This window comes from Lepidothrix coronata, unplaced genomic scaffold (genome assembly GCF_001604755.1).
Source record: "Lepidothrix coronata isolate B3197 unplaced genomic scaffold, Lepidothrix_coronata-1.0 Scaffold68, whole genome shotgun sequence".
Classification (NCBI taxonomy): domain Eukaryota; kingdom Metazoa; phylum Chordata; class Aves; order Passeriformes; family Pipridae; genus Lepidothrix; species Lepidothrix coronata.
In genome coordinates, this window is record NW_016690248.1 from 2,548,961 (window position 1) to 2,576,008 (window position 27,048).

The following is a 27,048-nucleotide window of genomic DNA, read 5'->3' on the forward strand; positions in this document are numbered from 1 at the left end:
CTAAACTCCCCAGGATCCACCGGGCTGGCACAGTGCAGCTGCACACCCACGTACCGGTGGCAGTTTGTGATTCACAAGCAATGGCTCAGGCGTAAGCTCAGAAAGCAGCTCCCTGCCTTTGGGACTGGAGCTAGCCTGCTTTAGACCAGGCTCAAATACTCTGCATAGCACTGCACCCTTGCAGCTGGTCATTCCCCTTCACCATCCCCAAGGACTCGATTTAACCTGGCTGAAACAACAGCGAAGGTGCCTAACAAAATTCCACCCTGCCGGTCCTCCACCCCAGCAGCAAGCAGGACAGACCTCTTAAGCAACAGCAGCCTACTCATGGTAGTGCTCCAGCACAGATCACAGGTTTCCCACCTCAAATGCTACAGCAGACACAATATACCAGTTCTTTGCCACCAAATCCTCCCTCATAAACAAGCAGCAGCTTTTTGTTGGAAGTTGAACAGCCTGATGCAAGGCTATGCCCAGACAAATGCTACCTACTCCAAGCGAAGGGCTGACTTACAATTAACACCAGACTGGGAAGTCATTTTGCAATATGGATGCTTATTTATTTATTGTTTTATCATGACACATAAAATACTATGGCTGCAATATCAGAACATGGTGTCATTTATAAAATACCAGTATTATTAATGCGTTGGTAAGATACTGTTAACATTTACAGAGAGGTGTATAATAATTCCATAGCTTTGCTTAATGGGTTGCTTCAGTGACAAAACACCCTGGCAAGCAAATGATGGATGGAATACAGTAACTCTTTATTATCATGGTTTTCCTCCTTAATTACTAAATGGCCTATAATGATATCAATAATTGTTGCTGAATCTAATCCTTTTGAATATGGTAGATAGATCCTTTGCTTTTACAGTATGTGTCAGAATAAAAGAGAAGCATCTGAAAAACAAGGAGATGGCATTTCCTTACAAAATGAGATGAAAAAATAAAACAATATATGGAACTTTCAAGTGTTTCTTTTCATATTTAAAGCTCTTATTTCAATATACTGTATTTAAACATTCTTAAATAATCATTCTGTACCTTTGATCTTCTGTTTCACCTTTGGAAACAAATAGAGTAATCTCACTATAAATGTGTGCAAATAGAAAATATATAAATATATTTACGGCCCACATCATAAAAAGGTGGTCTCGGAATTGTCATTTTTACAGTGATCAGTTGGGGTTCCTTTCATTTTGTCCTGCAAGTTATTTGAGCTCTGTTCTTTTAAGCCTTTGAAGTCCACATGCAGAGAAGAGCCAAGCACACACATACTGTCCTGTGTTTCATTTTGTAAACTGCTTGACGATGCCTGCAAAACAGTCCCAATGTGACTGAACAGTGGAGTTGATGTGATCCACTTCAACAAACTGAAGTCTGCTTGGTCGACTGCTGAGCTCCATGGGAATGTTGTTGCCACAGGCAACGACTCCACCTCTGAAGTGCCGCATCTAACTTCATGAAATCCCATGGACCTTTCCAGACTACTTGCTGATGAGGGGAGCTTGTTTTCCCCATACAATACAGCACCGTGGGGAGAGACAGCCACAGTCTGATCTGTTTTATGTTCTGCCTTTGTTTGCTCTTGGAAAAGTGACTCACTTGTTTGAGGAGATGTTGGCAAAGGTGTGCTTTGGTTATTAGCCTTATAACAATCACTAGCATTTGAGCCAAGGCTTGGTGAGAAACTGTCTGCAAAGGGTTGTGTCTGACGTATCGTCTCCTTTACATTCAACTTGGTCAGAAGTTGGGTGCGAATCTCTGGGGACAGTTTACTCAACTGGCGTCCAAGCTGAAGCTGGGTTGGGAATAGTGTTCCCTGAAGGGTTCTGTACAGGAATCTGCAAGAGGAGAATGTGCATGTGAAAAGAAATGAAAGAAGGAAATACCCAATATGTTATTAAGAGAAAATATTCAAGACAAAAGTACAACACAGAAAAATAAGAATGTTCTATATGTTTTTCTTATGCTTGACACAAGCAAGCTTGCAGATGGAAAGCTCTGAGTGCTATGCTAATATTTTGATTAATAACAAGCAGAGTAATAAATCTATGTCTTTAGCCAGTGATCCACCTTGTGATTACACACAGTCTTTCATCCTTCCTGGTGAGGAATCAAAGGCAATGGGAATCAGCCTCCTACATCCACAAATAACCAAGTAGGTCTACAACATACTATCAGAAATTCTGTACTGTGCACTTTATGTGAGGATGGATTGAATCCGGAAGCATCACAGAAAACCTCATAGGGTAGCAAATCTCTGCATGGCCAGGAAGTTCAACCAACAGTCTATAATTATCCCGATCCTGCGGTCTATGGCCATGAGCTGTGGTCTTTTCTTGTGGTCAGGAGCACAGAATAGGTTAGACAACCTGGCTTCATAAAATCAGCTGCTGAAAAAAACTGATTTGGCTGGTAAGGCAAAATGAAAGAGAGGGAGTGGAAAAAGCAATGTTTCTTGCCCTCCCAATCACATGCATAAAGTGCCTTCATATATGAGAAAAGATATGAGAGAAGATACAATACCTGGGCAGCAATGCAACGACTGGTGATATAATGCAAGTGAAATAGAATATAGGGTCTCCCATCAGCCTTTCCATAGTCCAGTAGGGATTGGATGGAGGATGGCAGACTGGGCAGGAAGCATTGTAAACCAGAGCCACAAAGAAAAATAAAATGATACTAAAGATGCAAGATGACCAGTGGAGAAAAGTCTATACCAAAACAAAAAAAAAACAACAACAAAAGTATAATGAATCTTTATATTCTGAGAAATTTGCTGTGACTCTTAATTAAAACTTAATTTCTGGAGTCAAATCCATGCAAAGCAGAGTTTAGAACCTTGTATACTTAAAAATTCTTATTATAGATAAAACTCTACAAAGCTGTTTGCAGATCACAGTTTAAAACCTTTTTCATGTTTGTTCAAAATGCTTACTAAAAATAGAATATGCTGAGGGAAAGAAACAACAATCTTCTGTTTTTTAAAGATAGTACTAAGAGAAGAATTATGTACATGCCAGTGAGTTTCAGTGTAGGCTGCGGGTACCTTACCCAAGTTTTGGTTTCGATAGCCAAATGCAGTATGATGGTGAAAAGAGCTATTGTGGTGATGGGAGTTCCCCAGGAGAAGATGTCCACCTCCGAATCATAGTAAGTCTGTAAGAAAGGAGACAGAACTTAGCCTAAGCTGTATTGCCAGTTCTCCTCAAAATGCTTAAAACAGAAAGGCTTAAACCAAACACTTACAAAATAGGGAATGAAGAAGCAAACCAGACTTTGGTACATAGCATCAATCATGTTCATCCAAAACATGTGTGGTTGGTACTCCTGTGCCATTAAAAAAAAAAAAAAGAAAAATCAGATCATAATGAAAATGCTATTTGCCAGGATAGTTATTTTGAGGGGTATATTTCATTGGGCAGTTTTAAGGGCTTGGGCAAATACCTTCATAACTTCACCAATCACTCAGCTAACCTGGGGGATGAAGCCTGAAGAGTCTACCTGCAAGTCACTCTGTTCTGGGATAAAAGTAATTTGCCTCTTTTCTTTATTTTTTTTCCTGGCAGAGGGTGTAAACTGATGCTCAGGCCAGGAAACACTTATGAATGTGCCCAATTTTATGCACTACAGTTAGACTGCTGATTTCAGGAGGAGCTCTGAGAGTTTTAAGAACATGAATAAATGGCTTCTACATCACATACACACAAGCACAGAGTATTTATTCACAAAAGAGAAACCAGAAAATTCACATATACTTAGAGAAGAAGATACACAAGGTCAAGCTTTAGTGGTAATTCATGTATCAATGTATGATATGTTACAAATATGTACATAAAACATACATACATATATCTCTATGCATGTGCAGAAAATTGCTTGCTAAAAACAATATTAAACTAACATTTTGGTTTAAAGAACTATACAATTGCAGAGGTATGGATGGTCATATAAAGTACCCAGATATAAGAAAAAATAGTTTGTAAATGGCAAAAGTTTTATTTAATTTTGGGATATAGTCTACATCTCAAACCACTAGATTCATCAGGGCTCCTTCCCTTTATGGAGAATATCAGTGCAGCCTAAAAATGGGAATTAAAAGATGCTTGGAAAAAATTATGGTGATATTTAGCTTACTGAACTAACACGTAGTTAATTACTGCATCAGGTTGCTCAGAGGGACTATGGAATTACCACTGTTGGAGACATTCAAAACTAGACTAGTTAAAGACCTGAGAAACTTCATCTAGGTTTGAAGCTGTTTTGACCAGGGGTCTGGATCAGATGGCCTCCAGAGCCATTTAAATTATTCTGTAATTCTATAGGCTTCAAATTGGTGATAATTTTTTGAAAGAGATCCTACCTGAAGCAGGATTTTTAAGTTTTTAAAATACCTTTTTAGGTAATTATGTGAAGAATATGACCAATAGATTCCAAAAAAACCTTAGAGTGATCTCTGGGCTTGTCTATGAGAAATAATTGTACTGTGAACCTGGGAGAGTTCTCAGTTTGCCAGCTGAAGATAGACACAACCTCCCAACAAGCTTAAGCCATTACAAGATTTCTATCACCTTAAAAATATGCAAGAAAGGAAGGTATTAATATTACAGATTTTTAAAGTGCAATGCACTGGAACAGAAGAAATATAGAAAATGGAAAACAACAGATGAAAAAGACAGAACTTGGACTAACAGACTAAAAATAAGTTACACTAAAATGCTCTTTTCATGTTTCCAGGACGGTGTCTACAATGCCACTACATGTGTGGGGTACCAAATGTAGGTGTACACTTAGAGGTAAAAAACACTCACTGTCTCCTCTCAGAAGACACAATGTCAGACACTTTTAAGAAGGCTTTTCCTTGGAAGGAATGTCTCTGTATGGATAGTTTTGCCAAGCAGCAAGATTTCCCACAGTACACTGTACCTGTAATTACCAGAAATGGTTTGGCTTGAATCCCTCCTGGAATTCCTTCTGTTTTCATTGTACAATTCAAGCAGGTGAGGATGAGGTGTTTTCAACAGATATTTCAGCTGAATCTGTCATCTGCTGGTGACTACCTCCCTCAGAGACTAAGTCTATCGACCATGCTTACTCCCAAAGCCATCTTTCTCTTCAGACTGTTTGTAAAGGGATGGGGCCTGAAGTTTTGAGTAAGTACTTTGAGGTTATTCTGTGAAAGCACTAAGCTGCAAGGTGCAATCTGTTTTACCTTTATGGTTATTTGTGAGCCTGGGAGGTGTTCAGCTTAGACTGACTTAAAGCATCCAGCCTTCTCTCGTCACATATTAAAAATACAGCTGATTGGGGGTTTTTTGTTCATTTGTTGGAAGGGGGGTGGTTTTGTTTATGTTTTGGTTTCATTTTTTGTTTAAGCATACTTTTGACATTTTGACTCAGATAAGAAATATCACAAAATAATAATACTGACTTCTCAGACTGTTTTTATCAGTCATCTAGCCTTTGGGACCTGGGTTGGTTTTCAGTTGAAACTAAAGATGTTTAGTAAAGAAATCACAATAAGCAAGAAGTTTTTACCTCCATATTCTGTCCACTTTTATAAAGCTGAGGTACAGCAATTAACACTTCAGCGGGCACATCCTTATCCAGAACACCAGTGATGAGTTGTGGAAGAGAAGAGAAGAGTAAATTAAAGAAGATGAGATACCACTGGTCAATCATTGATGAGCCAGAGAATCCACAGTAGAACTGGTACCAGAAGAGAAGGGCCACAAACATCTGAAACAAAATGATGTTTTGTAAATACAACAAGATAAGGAGGATCATCATCCCACTGTGTTCTGAAACGATTCCAATTTCAGTTTCTGCAAGGACTTATCTATGAATGCTAAACTTATGAACAATCCTTCTGAGGATACCTAGTCTAACTCACTTCCTGATGTATGGACCTCTTAGCTAAGATGCAAACATTTGGCATGCCTGCAAGCCTTTGTGCTGCTGGAACCTCAGATCTCAGGCATCAGGGATGACTTCACATAAAATTAACTTTCGGTTCAAGTGAAATGCTGAGGTGCAATTTAACTAACTGTAAAAAGCTCTCCCAACCACCACTGACCTCTAGGTATATGAATACTGATGTCATAGCACTCACATGACTATTATAAGAACAAACATTTCCATAATAATATCCTTTGCTGGCTTGAGATGTTTTGAGAGGCTTTTCTGGTCTACAATAGATAAATGAAAAGCTTTTTAGCAAGGCCAACACGAGACCAGCCGCAGCAAGGAAGATTAAACTGTAAGGTCTAGAAAAGTTGTCTTAACTATTCTATCTCTGTATTTTGACATTTAGCAAATTAGCAGTGCTGTAAAGATTTCTCAGTCTCCCTTACTCTTCAGCTCTATAAAGAAATCATCTGCATACGCAGCTGCAGGGGGATGGTTTGTGTAGGTGGGCTGGAATCACCCAAAAAAAAACAAACTACACAACTGATTTCTTCTACACTCTCTTCAGCATGAAGAATCTTGAGGGTTTTAGGGCTCAGGAGAGGTGCTAACCTCACCTGTTGATGGAGGATTTGAGGCCTAGGAAAAGACAGGCAGCTTCCAAGAAAAGGAAATAAACTTCCAGGCTTGGTTCTCCTAAAACTACAATTTTTATTATTCTCTGTAAAGTGATTAACACTAAACGAAAGGCAACTAGAAAAATGTTGGAAACTGTTCCTCAAGGGTTTTCCTCATTTTAACCATGAAGAAGGGAAATGACATGACCTTTCCTTTCACTTCCTCCTCTTTTTGCATTCTGTTCTCAAAAAGCTTTCAGCTAGGTGGAGAACATTAACCCTTCACGAATTTTAGATATACAGTGGAAAATATAGATCTGTTCTATCTGTGCGCAAAAATGTCGTTGAAATTTAAACACAGGAGGAAAAAATGTCTATGGTCTGCTTAGTCAGTGAAAGCTGCTGTAAAGAAAGTAAGCCTATCTTGTGAAGTGAAATTGCCACACCGTAAGAAGGTCAGTCCTGCAGTACACAAACGTATATATATATATTTGTGTATATATATGGTAGACATATGCTCGGGTAATGTTTGCATACTACATTGAAGTGGCTTGTATATCAGAGGCAACATACATCTCACTGTTTGCGAGCTCATACTATAAATTAACCTATTAAAAGTTAAATGGTAGTATTTTTTTAAGGATCATCTCTAGAAATGTTTCTGTAAATACCTTTCAAGAAAAATATCTTCCTCTGGCCCAAACTGAGTTACCAAAGCTTCAGTACAGTTGGGTGGGACATGGCAATTTCATTCCAAAATCGAACATATTTAGAAAATTATTTCCTTTCCACACCCAAAACCAAACAAAATTCCTTGCGTTATTTCTCAAAAAGAAATTGCTATAAATACATAAGTTTAGATACCTTTCTCTCACTCATTTAAAATAAAAGAAAATGCAGCTAATCCAGGAACTAAGAAATTTTCTCTCTAGAGCCTTGCTAATAGTAACCTCTCTTGGAAACAGTTTGGTTCTGACAAAAATGGGTAGTTTGATTAAAATACAGTCAGCTGAAAATTTTACTTGCACCTCTAGTATGGGTCTCAGCAGTACTGTTGAAGAAAGCTGTACAAACAAATGAAATTTCAGCAGCCAAGCTTAAATTAGACTTTTTTCCCCTGAAATTTTATTTTGTATTAAATAAGTGTTTAATTCAATTTCAGATAACATGTTCTCTTTTGCTTCTGTGCATTACCCCCCTGAATAAGACAAAACAAATTTAGGTAAAGATTTTAAATAAAAAAGGTTTCCTTTCTTTCCCTGCCAGATGAGACTGTTTTATGAAATGTGGTCCCAGACAGAATCTCTCAGGTAATGAAGAGGATGTCAAAAAATGTTCAGTGCTGTCTTGCAGAGATAATGTCTAAAGAGGAAGATGTGCATGCTTGTGGAAGTAGAATTTTGTTTACATGAAATCCCTTTTCATCAAGCTCATATATTTCTATTAGTTTATATTTTACTTGTATTTTTATCGTCTCCACCAAGCCAAACAGCTTTTTGTATAAGTCATCGAAGTTTCCAAATGGCTTTTGCAGCAATGTGGAGTTTAAACTTTGAGTTAAGCAGGTTCTACTGGAGAACGGAGAATTTCATAGTATGAACAAATGGCAAAAAACACACTTGAAGAAACAGAAAACTTGCAGAACATCTGCAGTGTAGCTATCTCAAGTCTCTGTGGAGAATCATCCAGAATAGTCTCCTTGCAAAGGGATCAGGTGCTCATACATTTCCTTTTATAATAATCTTTCCTTCAGGGCAGGCACTGTGTCAGACATATTCATGGCTACATGCTGGATACCCAATTACAGCTTTAGAGTCAGTAGCAACAAGTATTTCTCAGAAAGCTCTAAAGGGTGTCAAAACACAGCCAACACAAAGAGATTTTCTCAGTTATTTTCTAGCCGTGAGGCGAGAGCGTCTGAAAATGTCTTACTAAAACTGGCATAAAAAATAATACTTGTAATCAAGGGGAGTTGTACCAAAGAAAATGGAAGATTTTAAAAAACTGAACAAAAATGTAGACGTATAAATGGCATCTCTGACTGCTTATTGCTGGAATGTCTTATGTTTTTTACTTCTGTTTTTTTTAGCTATTATTTTGATATAAGATGGCTATGCATACACTTCTTGGAAGTTCAGATTTGATACCGTCAATTGGTATCTTGAAATATCCAGCACTGCGGGTGGGAGTACAGATGTTCGGCATCATTCAGGATCAAGCCTTAAAATTCAGGCCTTTGAACACCGGCACATATTTCACTGCTGTCCTTCAGCTGGTGTCTCTCCACTCAGTGCAGCATTACTTGAATCTGCTTGCTAGTTCTGACTCAGGCAGCACCTCAGACCGCAAAGTCCCTTCTTTCTTCTGTGTCTGGAAGGACATTTGCATGCAGTTTCTGGTCTGACCACAGAAGGCATTCTAACATGCTTGTTTTAACACAAAGATGCTTTATTAATTCTTTAACACACTTAGGTACTCCTGTGATGTTCAAAATTTTGAGCAAATTATAGTTTTCTCCTGATAAAAACGGAGGATTAGATTAAAATTGGAAAGCAACTTTTACAAAACTGAAAGCTACTTTTTTTTTTTTTCTGATACTGAGGATAAAATCCAGCCTCCTGCACACAATTCATATATTGCCCTCTGGAGCAAACAGAGGTGTGAGTGGTCTAGTTCTCCTCTTTTTCCTGCTTCTTCATATGCCTTGCTCCCAAGGTGATTTGCAGCTGTTGCAAGTGAGCAAATCTATGTGCCTGTCAGTGACTGCCACCCAGCTGGTGGAGTTCTTAGTTGTCTTGTTAGGCAGTTTTCAATCAATCATCTTTGTACTTCAAGATCAATGCAAAGGGCCTTTGTTGAGGCGAAGGAGTTGAGCTGCCAGTGGCTCAATGCCCAGTACTGGATTCACTCCTGTTTCTTACACCAGGGAGGAAATACAGATCCCTTGTCTGTTCTTTACCATGGTGTGCTTCCTTGCTAATGCACTCTTTTGCTTAGTTGGGTGTAAGATAAATGAGGAAAACAACTTCCCAGTTTCTGCATCTGAGACACAGAAAGGACTCAAATTATCTCAACTCACTAGGGAATATGTGCAGCGATTCATAAGCAATGATGAGATATGGTCAGAAAGAGAAAACACATTCAGCCACTACTTTGGACCAATGCTGGTGGCTTTGGCATTACAGACTCCCGTATCTAACCAACTAAATTCTGCAAAACTACTTTATAAAGAAACTTCTCTGAAGCAGTGCTTGTTATTTCTGTTACCTAATTTGCACATTCAGCAGCACACTGTAGCTGTTATGGAGTGGGTCCTGTATTTCTGCAAATGGCAGCCAGCTGTCTTTCAACTCTGCAAATTTCTTCGCAAATAAACCATTTTAAGGCTGACCTAATGCTCACTTAGCACAAAATAAACCCTGGAAACATGTGGTGCTACAAAGGTTCCAAGTCAAACACTTACTGCATTTTTGTAGAAGAAATACAGCACCATGTTGGCGAGTCGAGAATAACACCAGTGGCCATGAACAAGCAAAAGCTTCTCCAAATGCCTGAACCTTGGGATTGCAAAGTCACTTGCCATCACCGCCTTAAATGAAAGAAAAGTTGGAATCCTTATTGTAAAGCGTCACTTTCAACAACAACAATGAATTTAGTCATCTTCTCGACTCATACAGTCAATAGAAACTGTACTCATGAGGAATGAAATCCATTACAGCGCACATGAAAGGCAGCTATTGCTCCTTTGATTTGAAATACCTGTGAGCAAACCCAGCAGTTTGGCAGAACATGCGATGCGACCTGGTCGTCGCCCAAAGATTACAGTCTACATTCCAGATGGTGAAAAGCAACAGCAAAAGGCGAGAGGAGGGAGAAAGGCTGGCAGTGGCAGTTGCCTGAGCATGAAGGCTCAGGGTCTATGTGTGAACATCTTGGTGGCTGTAACATCTTTCTCTGTGAAAACTACAGTATGCTTAGAGGGCAAAATGAATTTCCAAAGAATAAAATGGAAAAGTACAATTAAGTGGTTGCATCATAATTACTGGACATTAAAAGACAAAACAATAAAAAGATTAGTTTTAATTACATTTGCTATGCTGGTTTATGAAGTTTACTGGGCTGTCCTGAGATTTTGAGGGATTTTTAAAATTGCGCATTTTCTATAACTGTATATGAAAAAAAATACACTAGATGAGACTACCAGGGGACTGTGCAGACTGTCAGATCACACTGACAAAATGAATCACCCAGTTTCTCTCTAATTCTGACTAAATTTCAGGGTACTGTACATCTAGATGAGACCTTCTTGTGTTATCATAGCTATTTCATGATTTTCCTTAGCCCTAGGATCACACTAAGATTTCATTTAATATTGTTTTACATTTAATTTCCTATTTTGGTATCATCTTTCTTTTCACAATTTGGCAAAAACATGAGGAAAGGTGAAAACCTCCAAAGGGGCAATATCACACTCTGCTGGGTATATTTTGACTGTATTTTTAAATGAGACATCTTTCCTTTTAAGTTTTTGTAATTCCCTTTCTTGGTAAATCATCATAAGGGCTCCGTTTTCCCAAGTAAGTGCTTGTATAAGCTATTAAAATAAACTTTAAAACAGTATGCAAGAGAAGGCATAGGAATGCATTGCAATTTAAGAAGTAGATGTATATAAGCACTGAGACATTTTTTTAATATGTTGACACATTCTAGGATTTCTCAGGTACTGAGACACACTTGTTATAACCACCCAGCACAGAAGTCTGATTTGTCTTGCAGACATACAGCTATCTTGCAGTCTGAGGAGAACAGAGCTATGCTATGTCTGCTTCCTTGTCCTTCACACCATCTCAGCCTATTCCAATGTCAAAACAAACCCGCTGGCTTCGATGGTGCTTCTAACATAGTACTTCACAGCACACTGTGAGAAGTGTCAGGATATTTTTCTTTTTTTATTCCATTTTTATTGCAGTGAGGAACACAGTAAGGAAGATAGTGTTATCCAATTACATTTGCATGTTTACCTAGTCTCAAAATATCCCCTCGATTTTCACGTTTTATTTTTTTCTTCCAGCTTTTTCACAGGAAAAAGTGAATCATGCTCCACATGCTTCCATAGAATGTGGAAGGAAAATGAATCAGAGAGTATTACTGTTTTGGACATCTCAATGCTCAACGCCTTCTGAGTACCTGCGTGTGTACGAATCTGACAGTTGTTTATAGTAGAGAGTTCTGCATGATTCCTTAGAACCTGGCAGAAAAGGAAGGGATCTATAAACATTTTCCACTCTGTTAAACTTTCATTTAGAAAAAAACAGATAGTTTAATGAGTTAATGAGAAAATAGCTTTCAGATCTGAATAACTGCAAAGGCCAGGGGCATTTGAGGACTGGTTGTTGTAAGTGCATGAGCTCAACTGAAAGTGGCATAAAGGGGAGAGGAGTCAAAAAAAATGCTACAAGCACTATATGTTTGCATTAGCAAAAAAAAATGATCTGAATACATAGGTGGCAAGAGCTGGTAAGTTCGAAAGAGATGATAAGACCAAGCAGTTTGGGGGAGACTTTTTTTAACTGATAGGCTTGGTGGGGTCCCACAAAACCAGTCTTCTCTGGGCTCTCTGGAATTTGTACTGCCTGCAGAGTGATACTGCAGAAGTCATGCAGAACTCTCAGAGCCTGATGAAGGCTGAGGAACAACAAATAAACTTGGCATCAGCTTAGTCCAAGAATTCCTTTTCTCCTGCTCTCTCCAGCCACCAAAGTCAGACTCACAAGGTCTATGGCTGGGATGCCATATGCACAATGAGTATCTGAATATTTTTACAGTAGGGTTTTTTTGAGTCTAATTTACAGCTGCTAACATGTTTGGAGAACCATTCTTAACAGATTACAGCCCTGAAAACTGTCTGTTTGAAGTGCACTGATGGCCTTTTATTCGCCCTGGAGATTACTTTGATTGAACTCACTGGATGATCAGAAGAAGGAGAACAAGTGTAAGTGCTCTGCTGGGTCAGGCTGAACCCTGTCTTCCCTAGTATCCAGGCTTCAAGAATGGCCAAGAGAGGATTCAAGGATTCATACACATTGAAAAAGTGCATGAATAAATAAGAAAAATCTCTACTGACTTTTCTCCAGTGTACTGTCCTAGCTTCTGGTGATCTGCATGCCAGAAAATGCATAAGTTGACACCCAAGTTCATAGCTCACTTAAATTTTTGTTTCATAAGTTTGTGTGTTGATCCAAATAAATAAATTATAGCATTAACACAGTCCCATGGAATAAAACTCCATAGCCAACGTGTGTACTGTGGGAAGGAGGCCTCTCTTCTCTTTGGAGCAAAACATCCATCCAGCATTGCAAAAAATGCAATGTGGGTCAGAGAACCACCCACTGGTAACTAAGTTAAGGAGCATGCTCATCTGCTCAGGTCCTCAGGATGGAAACACTTCCCACTTTCTCTGAAGAGCTCTTTTGACATATACTCAACTATTCTATTTTCTCATGCAGTCAGTCTGCCCAAATACAGGGTAGGTTGTGGAAATGAGGTATGTTCCTCATTCTCTGCATCTTACTGCCATGTCTGGTACTAATGTGGCAACTGAACTGCACTAGCAGTAGAGGAGGCGGAGGTAATAGATAATACATTCCATACATACATATCCTCTCTTCTGGGGATGAGAGAAGTGCCTCTTATTCAGTGGTAAATACATTAATCAGGGGCAGAATGCATCCAGAAGAATACAAGGCAAGTTCCCTTATCCTGCTGTTCCCTGTGACAGGAAACGTGGAGAAAACCAACTCTTGGTATAATGTGTAGGGAGCAGTGGTTCTGCAAAGGGCTGCAATTTCCTCTTTCTTCATTGTTTTGCTGTCTGAATAGGTTGAGTGAGTGAGATGTGTGGGTGGCTGGGCTAAGGGCCACCACCACACATGCAAATAAGCTGCATGAGTTGTATTGTCGTGTGCAGCCACTCCACAGAAGTATACCCAAGCAATATAGGAGAGAGAAGAATAAAAGCCAGAATAAGATGAACCTTTATTTCCTAAATAATGCATAGCTGAGCTTTTTTCCTCCTTTAAACCAGTATTTAGCTAATTATTTCTTTAATCATATTGCTTAGAGGGATCCGGTAAGTTGAACTTTCTGAGATAGTGTGTTCAAACTCACCACAGATCTGAGAACAAGCACAAGCTCAAACCTAAGCTGAAAGCACCCTTATGAAACACAACTGGCACCCCTCAGCACAACTTGCTCCTTCTCCTTTATTTGTGCTGACTATCCCAGAGGCAGCTTGATCAATCTGACCTGTGGGAAGTGCCTGTTTCACCCCTTCATAGGAGTGCCTTCCACTGAATGAGCAACATTACCTGCATGCCTTCTTGACCAGAGATCCCCACACCAACATCTGCCACTTGAATCATGCTGACATCATTAGCACCATCACCTAAAGATGACAAAATACAGATTTGTTGTCACTAGTAGACCAGGAACACTTAGCAGCAACAAATCAAAGGAAAAACAGTTGTTACTGAGTTGTTACTCATGGTTGAGTAGAGTAAGGGGAGTGTATACTAAGTGTTGGTGGCTTTATTAAGGGAGATGTGGGGTAGAAAAGGATATATCTTTGGAATATAAGGTTCAAAGGGCAAAGTTTCCAAGACATTGTGATCTTTGTAGACCTTTTTATCATAGAAAAGTAAAAATAAACCGAATCTGTCTCTTTTTAGTTCAAGTATTGGGCCTGAACTGCACCAATAGTAAAACAGTGGAAGGCTGAGAATGAGCTTCTCAATACTTCTGCTTCCTGATTAACTGTCTGCCTGCAATCAGGTATGACTAAGAATTATATGTGCAAGGAGGCCTAAAGCCAATGAGGATGTCTACACAGTACAAATAAATAAAAAAAATTTAAAAGTAGATGAATGAAAGAGAAAGTCAAGAGACTAGGGTTTACAGTCCAAGATCTACCATTAAATCTACTATAACTGGTAGATTTAATTGGAATGGTTGCACAGTTACCACTCCTTGCTCTGCTTCCACTCACGATACCACAAGTGATAGGTGCCATAGAAAGGATACCAGAATGAGACGTGTATCTATTCTGAACCTCTTAAATTTACAAATGATGTACTAGTGGAAAATGAGACCCTATTAGCTGATGACAAGACACTTGGTTTTAAAACTTCAGTGGCTGAGGTGTACATCACTTCTCCCCAGTTTCCCTGTTGTTGGCACACATAAGAGCGGTATCCGATCGCCTGACGTCTTTGTGACTGTGTGACATAGCCCCGAGTTAGCTCATGTTGGTCAAAAGGAAAGATGCATACAGCTAGGTTTTTAAGCCAGAACAGGAGCTTGTGCTCAATTCCTAGGCTCAAGATGCTCAGAAAGAATGAAAATACCGGCTGCCCAGTCTCCTAAAACTAGTGTTTTTAAGCATTCTGGATAATTCAAGTAAAGGAGCCAGACATTTTTTACAACATATGCAAATGGTTATGTCCACAGTCAGTCAGCCACAGATAAAAATTCAGTAGGAGGGAGGCATAATTGAGCAAGATATAATACATTAAGCATGAGGATTATGATAATCAGCACATGTTTGGTGATGAGGGTGTGACACGAGTCTGGCAATTATTACATGTACTTAGGGTTACTCATGGGCTGGTCCAACCCACATGTGTTCCTGCTATGACTAACCAATACAGGTAGATGAAAGCAAGTGTGTTTGTGACAAAATATGCTGCAATCATATCTTCTAATGCAACAAGAGCCTACATTTCAGATAGGGAAAGAAGAGCTGGTTGACTTTTCTTGTGTAAAAATCATGGAAACATGGAAGACCCTGTCAAATTTAAGACAGGCTGACTGCCCCTTCGCCAATTGAGTGATTAGCTGGGAAGAAGGGTAGGTGTTGGTATGATGTCAGTCGTAAATCCATTCTCTGTTCTAACAAGGTCAAGTCATACCCTGTGCTGAATGGCTGATTCATGACAAAAAACACAGAACCTTGAGTTTAAGCATGATTGGACAAAACAGTACTGAGCATAGCATTTTTTCTGTGCAATACAGTGATTGCAAAATGGTGCTTTGCACAGCATCAGCTAACCCAGGTCTTCACAGCTGTGTTCAGACATGTCAAAATCTCATAGCATATCTGGGTTCTGATTACCTAACTTCTGTAGGATGAAATCCCAAATACTACTTCAGAGTTCTATTTTGGTTTTCATTAAATAAGTTAGAATAAATATGTTTGAGCTGTCTAACATGTTTTCAGACAAAACTGGAAGTCTGCTTCAGTTGTGAGGAAGCTGGAAGGGTCCTACTGGAAGTCAAAAAAATCAAAACTCTCAAGACAGGCTAGTTTAAACTGAGGTATTTACCTATTGCCAAGGTCATTGCTTTGAGTTTGTCTCTGACTAGTTTCACTACCATGCTCTTTTGGAGTGGGGTAGAGCGACAACACAGTACTGAACGGCATCGCTTGGCTAGTGCAAGAAATTTATCTTCTAGCGTAGGTTCCAGGGCATAAGCTAGAGTCCTTCCATCAATCACTAGGCCCAAGCTGGAAAGCACAGAGGCAGAGGGTGGATAGAGAGGGGTGAACCCAACAGTCATGTTTCCAGTAGCTTCGTCTATTGTGTTGTTTGAAAATTTAGACTCTACGCATTGCAGACACTGTTCCAGCAAGACAGCACATGTCTCCTGAAAAAAAATTCAAAATAAATATGCTTGAGAGAAAGGAACATGTATTCAAAGGCTTCTGTTTGCTGCATGATTAGGCATAATGAATATGGGGAATGTGTTCTATTTGCTGCACTGCTAAAGTTTTAATTTCTAAAAATTTTCTTTTCTATTTGCTCCAAACACAATTCTTGCAGAAGTTATGACAACAATAAGGAGTAGAAAGGCTTAAAATCTAATTCTTCTTTAACATGCAGTATTGTATGCTAAACTTATTTCTTTTAGCTCCTTCTCAGAATAACAGTGCTGGGAAATGATATATAATTGGTACTAAGTTAAGTATGGTGATGAACACCATTATGTATACGCCCACAACTCAGATCATAGTGTTATGCATTGTTAAAGGCCAATTAAAGGTTATTTAAGCTTAATTCTCTCTCCTAGCCATACTTAACTAAAAGATGTTATTGAGAATATATGAACATTTAAAAGAAATGCTATTGGTCTTACAGCAAAGTATGACTAAAAAGAAAAAAAACATGGAAAATTAATTTACCAGTTCAGTTGATAACTCAAGAACGGAAAATGCTGTTATCTTTTCTTCCTTTTTGAAAGAAATTGGAGCTGGATACTGATGGCCTACCTCTCCTCTGCTGATCTGTAGTCCAACTTTATCACCTCATTTAAGGACTATAGCACTATCAGTCTGGTTCCTTGTATGTTAGACTGTATCAGTAACCAATTTGTGACTGTCTGCTTGCAACAAGTTGAGCACAGAAAAGATCAGTAATTCAGAAGTATTAGAAAAGGTATATTAGGAAGCAAGGCATTACTGTAGATGTGGTTTTCTGCCTCTCAGTGTTAGCATCGAGATTTAAGTATTGCTTCTATCTCCAGAGAAAAAGCCACCTGAGAAAACATGAATGACTGAGTTATCTAAATACTACATATCAGTGGCAAAAAATAAAGCACAAATTCTCAAGAGGTTATCAGCTGCTTTTTTCCTCAACATGTGTTTAATAACAGGCCTTTTAGACCCATTAGTACCAATAAACAAAACTAGAAATGTTTTGAGAATGCATACCAAAGACAGGCATTTATGCTGCTATGGCATATTTTCACTCATGGTGGAATTCACTATACAAAGTTACATATCTTCAGTAAATTTATGATACATGAGACTATGATTTAGAAGCACGATTCACTGAAAAGTATTCAAAGACGTGTCCTACCTGAAAATTATGGACGAAGCAGGAAAAGAAGAAAAAAAAAAGAGGGAAAGGAAAAAAAGCCATCAAATTTTTAGTTGTACAAATTGAAAATAAGGCAAAACTTGTTCACTGGTAAGCTTGTATATTGGATCTGCTTACTGGTGATTCAGCATTCAAAGTGATGATTTCTTCATCATGATCTAGTAGCTTGCAGGCATATGCGATATTAACAGCTGTTTCTTGCTTGTCTCCAGTAAGAACCCAAATCTGCAACCCAGCTTTGCGCAAGTTTGCAATGGTTTCTGGAACACCATCCTGTAAACGGTCTTCAATGCCAGTGGCACCTAAGCATATAAAAAAAGCGAAATATTCTCTATTAAATGAACACTTAGGGTTCCCCAGTTCCCGTGAAATTGTAAACTTGAATTTAAAAAAAACCAAAACAAAACCCAAACACCCAGCAGTCATTTTTATTGGGAAACAGCTAAATTACCAATGGTTGCAAGATTTGGGCAGTTTTTTGGGGCTATTGAGAAAGAGGAGAGGAAAGTAGCAGGGGTAAACCCTTGCATCAAGAGTCAGCAAATCTAGAATTCAAAACTTCAAAAGCAACTTGATGCCACTTCTAGTCCCAGAGGTTCACAAGGCTTATTGTCTCTATGCTCTGTGCTATCTTCATCATTTCTTCTGGATGTTGGTTCTCAGAGATATTTCAGTTCTTAAGGGTCCTTAAGACCCTTTTCTCAGTGAGAAGAGGCTGCGTCACTAGAGATTTCTCCCTTTTGAAGGGGAATGACAGCAGGACTGCACCCTGGCAGCAGCACATTAGGCTGCAGACATAAACCTTTTCCTGCCTTGTTGCTGCTCGTTGCTCTTGCAGAAAGACACTAGTGGCCAAATGAGATACAGCAGAAAATAAATCATAAATCTGTTGGCCATGATGAGAAAGTAAAATGTGTCTTTTTCATGCTTTCACTGTATCTTTTCACCTGTTTATAAGAGATTGGGTCTCTTTTTTATGCTTACATAAATCAGAGACAAGATTTTCATATATATGAAAAGCGGCAAAAAGCCACTCAGGACCAAGCTCAGTGTAACCACTGATACATCAGTGCTCCACTGAGTGTCAGAGAGATTTCAATGTGAGGAAATGCAAGCCTAGCTACTAGAGAGTGAGGAGGTGACAGACATGCAAACTACCTGGAACAACAGAAAAAACAAAATAAACTTTTCTCAGCTATTTATTATTCCTATGGTTGTTCCTTGAAAAAAAAACAATTAACAATAGAAGTCCACCAGTCATTTGCGTGAAAACACATTCTTAGGGCAATGTTTGGAAAGCTATTATTATCCAAACTAAGGAAAATATATTCCTTTTCCAGTCTCACTTCTTATTCCCACAACCTAATCATAACTGATCATTGCAAGATACAAACCACAGTATGAGGTTCTTGGGGAACGACTGAGCTGATAGTTTACTACCGGCTAGAGCTCACTTGTTTTTCTGGCAGCTCAATTTCACTTTTTTTTTTTTTTCACCCTAGAGTGCAGCCAGCGCCAACAGGTACAACCATGGCGGAATCTTTTTCATAGAATCATAGAATCAACTGGGTTGGAAGGGACCTCCGAGATCGTCAAGTCCAACCCCTGATCCACTACCGCCGTGGGTTGCTAGACCATGGCGCTAAGTGCCACATCCAGTCTTATCTTAAAAACCTCCAGGGATGGAGAATCCACCACTTCCCTGGGCAGCCCATTCCAAAGCCTGAGCAACCCATTCCAATGCCTGATTGGCATTGATTACTGTGGTCCAAATTAGGCAACTCATGCCCCCCTTTAAGTCAGGAGAGAGAACCAGACACTTCAAAGCATGATTCATCTAATCCTAAAGTGGATATCTAAGACAGATCAAATGAACTGCACTTTCTTTTTTTGTCTCTCCATTGGCTGCATGTTGAGCCTTAGAGATCTGTATTAGAGAGATCAAAAGTTGGGTGAGGTGGATCTGTCTCCCAGAGACAGGGATGTTGGCAATTAGTGAAGATTGTTTTCTTTGACAGTGTTGTGGCTGTCCCAGTTTCTTCGCCAGAGAAAGCAGTTGGATGCATGGAGTAATAGTGACTATACATACATTTTAGAATCTTTCAACATCTCAGCTCAGAATAGTATGAGCAATACTTTTTACATACACTGATTTTAACTGCAAACCCTTGCCACAGAACACACAGGCCCTGAGTGCATGTGCTGAGAGTGATGTGTATGAGAGTTGATGCCTCTCACAAATGCAGTTTATGAACCTTGCTTTATGCATATCTCTGGTGTCCCTGGAGTCATGGAAGTCTCTGACATGTTGAAGCGGCACTAAGCTAATGAAATTCTGTAGACAGTTTGGGCCAAGTCCTCCTCTTGTTTAGAGCAGCAGTTCCCATTTATGATATTATGTCAAATTCATCCCTGGTATACTCCACTCATTTCACTAGTGATAAAATGACGGCAGAAGCAAGGAATACAGGGTATGTCTGCTATGTTAATTATATCCCATTCCTTTGTGATGCTTCACATGACAGCCACAATAAAGTCCCAAAGAAGCCAATTTCTGTACTGTCAGAAACAATTTAAGGGAAAAAACAGATTTCATAGCCAAGCTTCCAGAAATTTTATCACATTTTAATTTCATGTCCAGCTCTCATTTCATTACCTAAGAGATGCAGATTCTTCTCTATCCGCAGTGCAGACTGAAACAGAAGCTCTTCGCGATTTTCAATAGAGGATTCTGCTTCTAAATGAGTTTTTAACCAACAGGCATACTCTTCTTTGCTGAGAACCTATTTAAGAGTATGTGAGGGCACAGTCAATGTGATGCAGAGGCATTCATACTTTACTGAATAAAATGAAAAAGAAGTTATGAATCAAGAACAATAAATTAATAAGTGCCTTCAGTAATCTTTGTCAAGACTCTCCTTAAAAGCAAACTAAAAGGCTTCATTTACTTACTCTTTTTGCGATACAGAGAGTCCGCAGCCCATCTACAGCATACAGATTAAGGTAATTCTGGGTTTTGCTTCGGATTTTTTTTTGATGTTTGCCCCGAGGGTCATCTAGATAAGAAGAAAAAAATAAATTACTGATTGAAAAATAACAGCAGCTGAATGGCCTCAGAGAATAAAAACTTGTATACAGTACTCATTGTACCAGCATTTTATGACTGATACTTTTAAAGAGCTGTTGATGTTTCCTGGGAAACTCAAGTAAAACATTCCATTTGAAAAAAAAATAATCCTTTTGTTCTGTCTTTTCTGTCTTCCCTCTTCAAAAAAGTCACTGTGAATGTATGTGAAAAAGACCTTCTTTTTATTACTCCCTAAGTATGTCTTTGCCTTGAATATTTTAAGAAATCATGATAATGTTCACAGCAAACAATAATGTTAGAAATAGAAGTATGATTTCACATACACTACTAGCAAACACTTTTCCACAGCTCCTAATGTGCAGAAAAATGACAGTTAAAAATAGCACTTACTTTTTCACCAAGGTTAATATCTCAGAAGAAGAGGAAACAGTGCTCTGTTTTGTATATGTAAGTGCATGAAGGTCCTTCTGTCCATTAGTGCTGTACTAATACTACCTATCAGCCTGAATCAACGCAAGAAGTTCTGGGTATGACTATGATTTTTAGAAGAGAATTTACATGCAGAGATAGTTTCTACCTTACATACATCAGCACAACTTCCACTTACCTTTACTCTTCATCTAAAGTCATTTGTAAGAACTCAAAACCAGGACTGAGCATCTGTTTATTTTCTCTCTTTAGCTGGGATTGGTTCAGTGTGCTCCAGCACAAACACATATGTGTATGTTTCCTTCCCAGGAAGGAAACTGGGAGCTTGGAATCCCAATATTCTGGTTTTTGTTCCATTTATATCAACCATGTATCAAAACATTTCACTCACTGTATAGCTATTTCCTCACCTTTAACGACTATCCTATCCTCTCCAGACCTGTAAAGCTGGGAGTGTACATACTAGTTGTTCCTAAGGGACTCTGGGAAGATTGTGTTATTTTCTGCATACCTTCATTTCAGTTCCATCTCTGATTAAGGTCATGTGGTGAATACTGAAAGGAATATTCTCATGGGCCTGTCAACCTATCTATTAATGCTACCTAAACTATCACTGTTGATTTTCTCAAAGGGACAGTACAGATATGTTATTACAGAAGAACTTCCCTACAAATATTATTTGCAACTGGAAAGCCTTTTCTTACACTATAGCTTGCAGCTCCAACACACACCACCAGCTTACTTCAGAAGCTATTAAAACAGCTCACAACTAGATTCTGCTGCAACAGAAAGTGTAATATGCATATACAGAACTAGCAGCCTAACACAGTTTCATTTAGCTTCTTTTCTATTTGTGCATGATAATCTTTTTGGCATATGTGACTTTGCTGTGTAATATAAGAAACTTTTTTTTCTGGAAGAAGTACTGCAGCAAACCTTCTTCAAGACTTCCTGTATTAGTGAGTTATCTTTTTTAACTTTAGAACAATAAAGCAGGCAAACATTCTTCCTAATTTATTGTGATACCTTACCATTCTAGAGAAAAATGCCATATTTTTTGCACATCCCATATGGGAGTGGCTTATTTCAGTGGCTCACTGATTCCAAATGATGAAAACTTCAATAGGTGCTTAAACACATCAAAAGTTGTTTCTTTCCCTTTAAGGTTACGTGGTGTTAATCACTTCAGATCCATCTGAATACCATGGGTGCTAATGCATGCATTGATCATAATGTCAAATGCTTATACCTCCTTCAATGAACAAAGACAGTAATTCTCTACAAGTAGAGATGTGCACACCATTTTCTGTGCGAATTCTCAATTCCAGTGTGGAAGGCTGCATCTCCCTCCTTCACCAGCAAACCAATGACAGCTAAACCCCCTTCTAGCTGCTCGTGTGCCTCATCAGTCCTACCCTGAGATTTATCTTGTGCTCTGAAGTTAGAAGTTAGGGGGGAAGGAACCTCTTGCAGACAAAACCCAGCTGTGGAGATCCTTTTAATCTGGGATGCAGTGTCTATCCTGAGCAGTGCACTGACATGCACCCTGTCAGTGAAAAGCAGCAAGTAAATCTTCTCCAGAAAAATGATGGAGCGCTGGTGGCCTTCTGCTTGCTTCATTTCCTTCCATAATCTCAAGCTGCAGAAAGCCAGCCCAGACATTGTTTTCTCAATGACTTATGTTCACAGTTCCTGTGTGAGCTGGGTATTGACTCAAACAGTAACTTTCTTATTTATGAACACAGTGTCTGTTGAGATAAAGTAAAAATAATACACTCTTGGGAATAATTTCAAGGCTTTTGGAAATATTTGTACGCTATCAGAATACATCAGGTTCACAGTCTTAACTAGATATACAGGCAGAGCAAATGGAGTCAATTCATAAACATTCTAAGTTCTGAAGTTCATAGTGATTTACACTTTTCTGTAAGACACAAATGAAGCTAAAACATAATACTTCTGATTTTGGGCTCTTCCTCATGTAATATTTTAAAATACTCTTCCTCCCAAACAGGCACTTCTGTGTCTGACAGGACCCAGTCAAGCCATGTGGTGTTTAAACTGGGAGATTATGGAAACAGTGTTGCCTCGGTCCTTCAGTCTAAGGGCACAAGTACTCCGAAGTCTGAAGATACCGGCTTGACTGGTGTAGAGTTCACATGTCCCCGAAGCACTAAGAGCAAAGAGAAAGCTGTGGGATTGTCATGTTGATTCACTTATCGGTAATTTCCTTGAAATGATAAATGCCTGAATTCTCGTAGCATTACATCTCCTCTCACACTCATGTTTCACTGTCACCAGAGAACACGGATGAAACCAGTGACACATCCTACAATATAGATAATAGCCACAGCATAAATCTTCTGAGGTTCCCTTTACCTGGAAAAGATCTCTCTGTAAGGGGAAAAAGATGCCATACCCGAGGGAATAAACAACACATCCACTGACATTAGGATACTGAAGGCAGAGACTGCGAATTCAGTTCCAGGAGTGAAAGCTGCTCAAGACAAATGTCAAAGTTTTTTCAGACAGATCCGCTGAAACATACAGAATTACTGAAGCCAGCAGTGGCTTAAGAGGACTAGAAAGCAAGGGTAACTGCTTATCATGTTCTAGTGGCCGCACTTTACATTGCTTGCAAAAGCAAAGTATACTAAAACTTATAGTTCAGTTTGGGCTAAAAATGAAAACAAAAAAACCCCAAAAAACCCCCAAAAAACCAAAATCAAACAAAAAAACTCGCACAGTTTCACAGCCACCTTGAATTTGCTTGTCTGTAATGATGGTGGAATCTGTATTTGCCCAGCTACAGAAATTGCTCATTCCCACACTGACTTTCAGGAACTCTGCTTCCCCCTCTCTGATGTATACCACTTTTGATAATGTTGTTGTTGTTTGCTTTTCTGACTAGTTTTACTGTTCTTACCCAGGTGGGTCCTAGACTTGCTTGAAATTTCTCTGAAAATTCCTTGATCCATTGAATCTACTGTTAATGGACACTGAAGCTTCAAATGTAGTCTGTTATATGGTGACAAAATATTTAAGATTTGGCATAAAATAATTTCTTCTTTTCCTTTTAAAATTCAGTTCCCATTCTGAGAACTCATTTCCAAACATTATTTTCTAGGTATATTATTAGAAATTCTCAGTGCTAGAAATTCTGCATTAGTATTAGTACTTTGGAGGGAAACAAGTTTCCACAGATGCTCTATGTGCCTTCTGTGATATCAGATCTTTGCTAGAAAATTATTCATGAATACTTTGTTTTTAGTTAAGGACAAGTTGTTCTTAATTTTTCTGGCTCAGCTTTGATTAATATGGCTGTAAACAGAACACTAATGCCAAACTTTTCTGTATTTCACTGAACTAAAATTACACAGTGTAAGTCTTTCACAATTGTTTACTCCAATTAATGTCAAAGTAACCACAAAGTCAATGTGTTAGTCAAACATGGGAAGTACCTCTAGCACTTTTGGGCTCTGTCCATACATACTGGTGTAATCTTTAAACACTGTATGAAATTCAGGGTTGAAAATACAGTAAGTTAGATGCAAACTGATTAATGCAAACTGATTAATGCAAACTGAAACCCGTGTGTCTCTGAAAGCTTACAGAGTTCTTCTGGAATCCAACTGATTGCAATTAGTAGCTATTTAAAGTTGTCCCCGTTTCATATGACATCTGAGTGCTGTAGAATTCTCCATTCTTTAGGGAAGTTTTGGGTTCACATCTACTGCTAGTCAACTATGTATTTGAAGCCAAGATTTCTTGTCTGAACAGCTCTCTCCTTCTTTTGCCACAACCTTTTTGTTTTGATGGCTGATTGATTCAGTAGTCCTTTAGTAGCATAGTCAAACACATATAAATGTCCTTATTTATGCAACACATTGCAACAAAAGAATGTAAAGATTCACAAATGAAACAGAGGGAATCTGCAATAGGAAGTGCTTGGATTTCATATAAAATACTTAACTGTCCAAGCACTGGCAGTCAGGTTTTCCTGACAAATGCAAAATGTTTTGGAAAGTTTGAATAAATTCCCTCAAAATAAAATTTCCTAGTAGAAGATCTTCTACAGAAATTATTTTGACTCATTCTTGTGAGGTAAGGAACCCTCAATTTGTTGCAGAAAATTTGCTATAATAGCAAAATATTATAAAAGAATAGAGACAGCTGCCATTCTACCATTCACTATATTCACAACAAAAGCAGGTAGGTCTACTTGCTAGAGAAGGCAATAAGATACGACGACATCTTCAGCAGTTAAACAGAACTGCCTCACCCCCCCAACCCCACTCCAAAGGTAAGTAAGAAGTATACCTGAAGAGCAGGGTAGAAGAAGATCCATAATAACTGAATCTGCTCCTTTAGTGTAAACATTTATTTCATCTGTGAGAGGATGCCTGACCACTACTGACATCCTCTTCCTGACGGAATCAAAGCCCAATGTATGTAATACTTCAAAGCTTAAGGTTCCCAGGTGAGGTAGCTCCACTGATACCTGGTCAGACAGCCTTCCAACCAGAGAACAGTTATATGCCCTTGCTGCATAGACAAGAGCAGCTTCATCTGGACTCTCTGCTTCATAACGGAGTTCTCCTTCCTCAGGTGCACTCCCCACAGCTGTCCTGCCTTGCTGGGAGCTGTAGCCATTGTTATTTATCTGCACAGAGTATGCCAGCTTCTCGTCCAGTTTTATTAAAGTGCTCTCCGTAGATGTAGATGAAAGCACACTTAACCCAAATCTGTGCATTGATTTGCTTGTAGCTAGACTAGATGAACTACTGCTGTTAGATCCAGAGGTCAAGCGACTTGGAGTGAATCTTCGTATGAAGTCTTCAATGGTTTTTACCGGAGATTTTAGTTCAAATCGGTCTCTAACCTTGAGAAGTTAAAAAATAAAAACGAAAACCAACAATGAACAAACCCCAAAGAAAAGCTATACAAGAATTCTGACATGGATATTCAGTCTAACCATCTCCAGCTAAAGAGCAGAATTTCTTTGAGAGCAAAAAGTAATGGTATTTGTATTTTGAGAAAGGAAAGTAAATGGACAAAACTGACTCAACACGAAAAAACCCCCAGACTTACTAGAACTTCAGAATTGTACCTGTGTGTGAAAGCACATGCTTCTATTAAAACTGTTTTTTCTTCTTTCACCTCCTCAGCTATGACTGATGGATAGTCTATCAATGTCGCACCACCAACACCATCAGTAGCGTATACTAAAAGCTACCATTAGTATGAAACATAGTCATTCTTTGTGCATATTCAGCGAAGGTATTAAAAAAATAAAAGTTCATGCAAGATTTTTCGAATGAGAAGTGTGGTATCAGGAAAGTTTTACGAAAATATGCCAATCTTGACAACATTCTCAATAGACACATGTTGAGATAAATAATTCCCCTGTCTTACCTTTCAGCATCAAAGCATTTTGCTTCAGTTTTATCATTCATGTCAGTTTACATAATTCTGTTCTACAGACACTATAGTATTAACAGTGGGGCCTCTGGTGGTCTAGTGATTAGGGTGCAGGACTCTCACCGCTGCGACCCGGGTTCGATTCCCGGCCCCCCGGGCAGATGGAGCTCGTCAGCCCTGTGAGGCAATCCATCTAAGAGAAGGTCACTCTAAACAAACCTACATCCTGAGACCCTCACTGCCACTGTCCGAGTTTCACTCGGCCCCGGCAGATGAACCTCAGGATTAAAGGGTGGGCTCAGTTCAGCGCACGCTGTGTCTCACCTAAAAAATCCACTGCGCAGGCTCGAAGGGTTAATGACCTTTCCCTAATCTTCGCTCGCGAAGACTGGCCATTATATATAATATTAACATTAATAGCATATTCATAGCAACATACATTATATTATTGTATAACAGTGTAGCATTCCTGAAACAGCAGAATTGAGCATTCTCTAAATGTTTCCTTGGCACAAAACCACATCATTTTGCAGACTAGTTCACTTCTTATTCCAATCTGGAACAGAAGCAAATTGTAGAATTTTCTCCAGAATGGAAATTCCAGCTGCTGGCAAGCTTTAATATTACATTCCATTATAGTTCT

The 27,048-nt window shown here is 38.9% G+C and overlaps 1 protein-coding gene across 3 annotated transcripts in view; it reads right to left on the reverse strand.

Moving 5' to 3' along the window:
* Positions 1-538: 538 nt before the first annotated feature.
* ATP10A (ATPase phospholipid transporting 10A (putative)) overlaps positions 539-27,048 on the reverse strand; it is a 112,336-nt gene continuing 85,826 nt past the window's right edge. For 2 of the 3 annotated variants that reach the window (XM_017818518.1, XM_017818517.1), the window contains 12 exons: positions 25,305-25,866; positions 20,420-20,523; positions 20,124-20,250; positions 17,585-17,769; positions 15,914-16,235; positions 13,901-13,977; positions 9,997-10,122; positions 5,548-5,748; positions 3,259-3,339; positions 3,064-3,168; positions 2,536-2,723; positions 539-1,850 (listed from right to left, as the gene is read on the reverse strand). In XM_017818518.1, the coding sequence (XP_017674007.1) occupies positions 1,145-1,850; positions 2,536-2,723; positions 3,064-3,168; positions 3,259-3,339; positions 5,548-5,748; positions 9,997-10,122; positions 13,901-13,977; positions 15,914-16,235; positions 17,585-17,769; positions 20,124-20,250; positions 20,420-20,523; positions 25,305-25,866 (2,784 nt within the window). In that variant the 3' untranslated portion in view covers positions 539-1,144. Of the gene's footprint in view, positions 1,851-2,535; positions 2,724-3,063; positions 3,169-3,258; positions 3,340-4,810; positions 4,936-5,547; positions 5,749-9,996; positions 10,123-13,900; positions 13,978-15,913; positions 16,236-17,584; positions 17,770-20,123; positions 20,251-20,419; positions 20,524-25,304; positions 25,867-27,048 lie in introns of those variants that run through there. The other variant, XM_017818519.1, reaches the window with a different exon arrangement.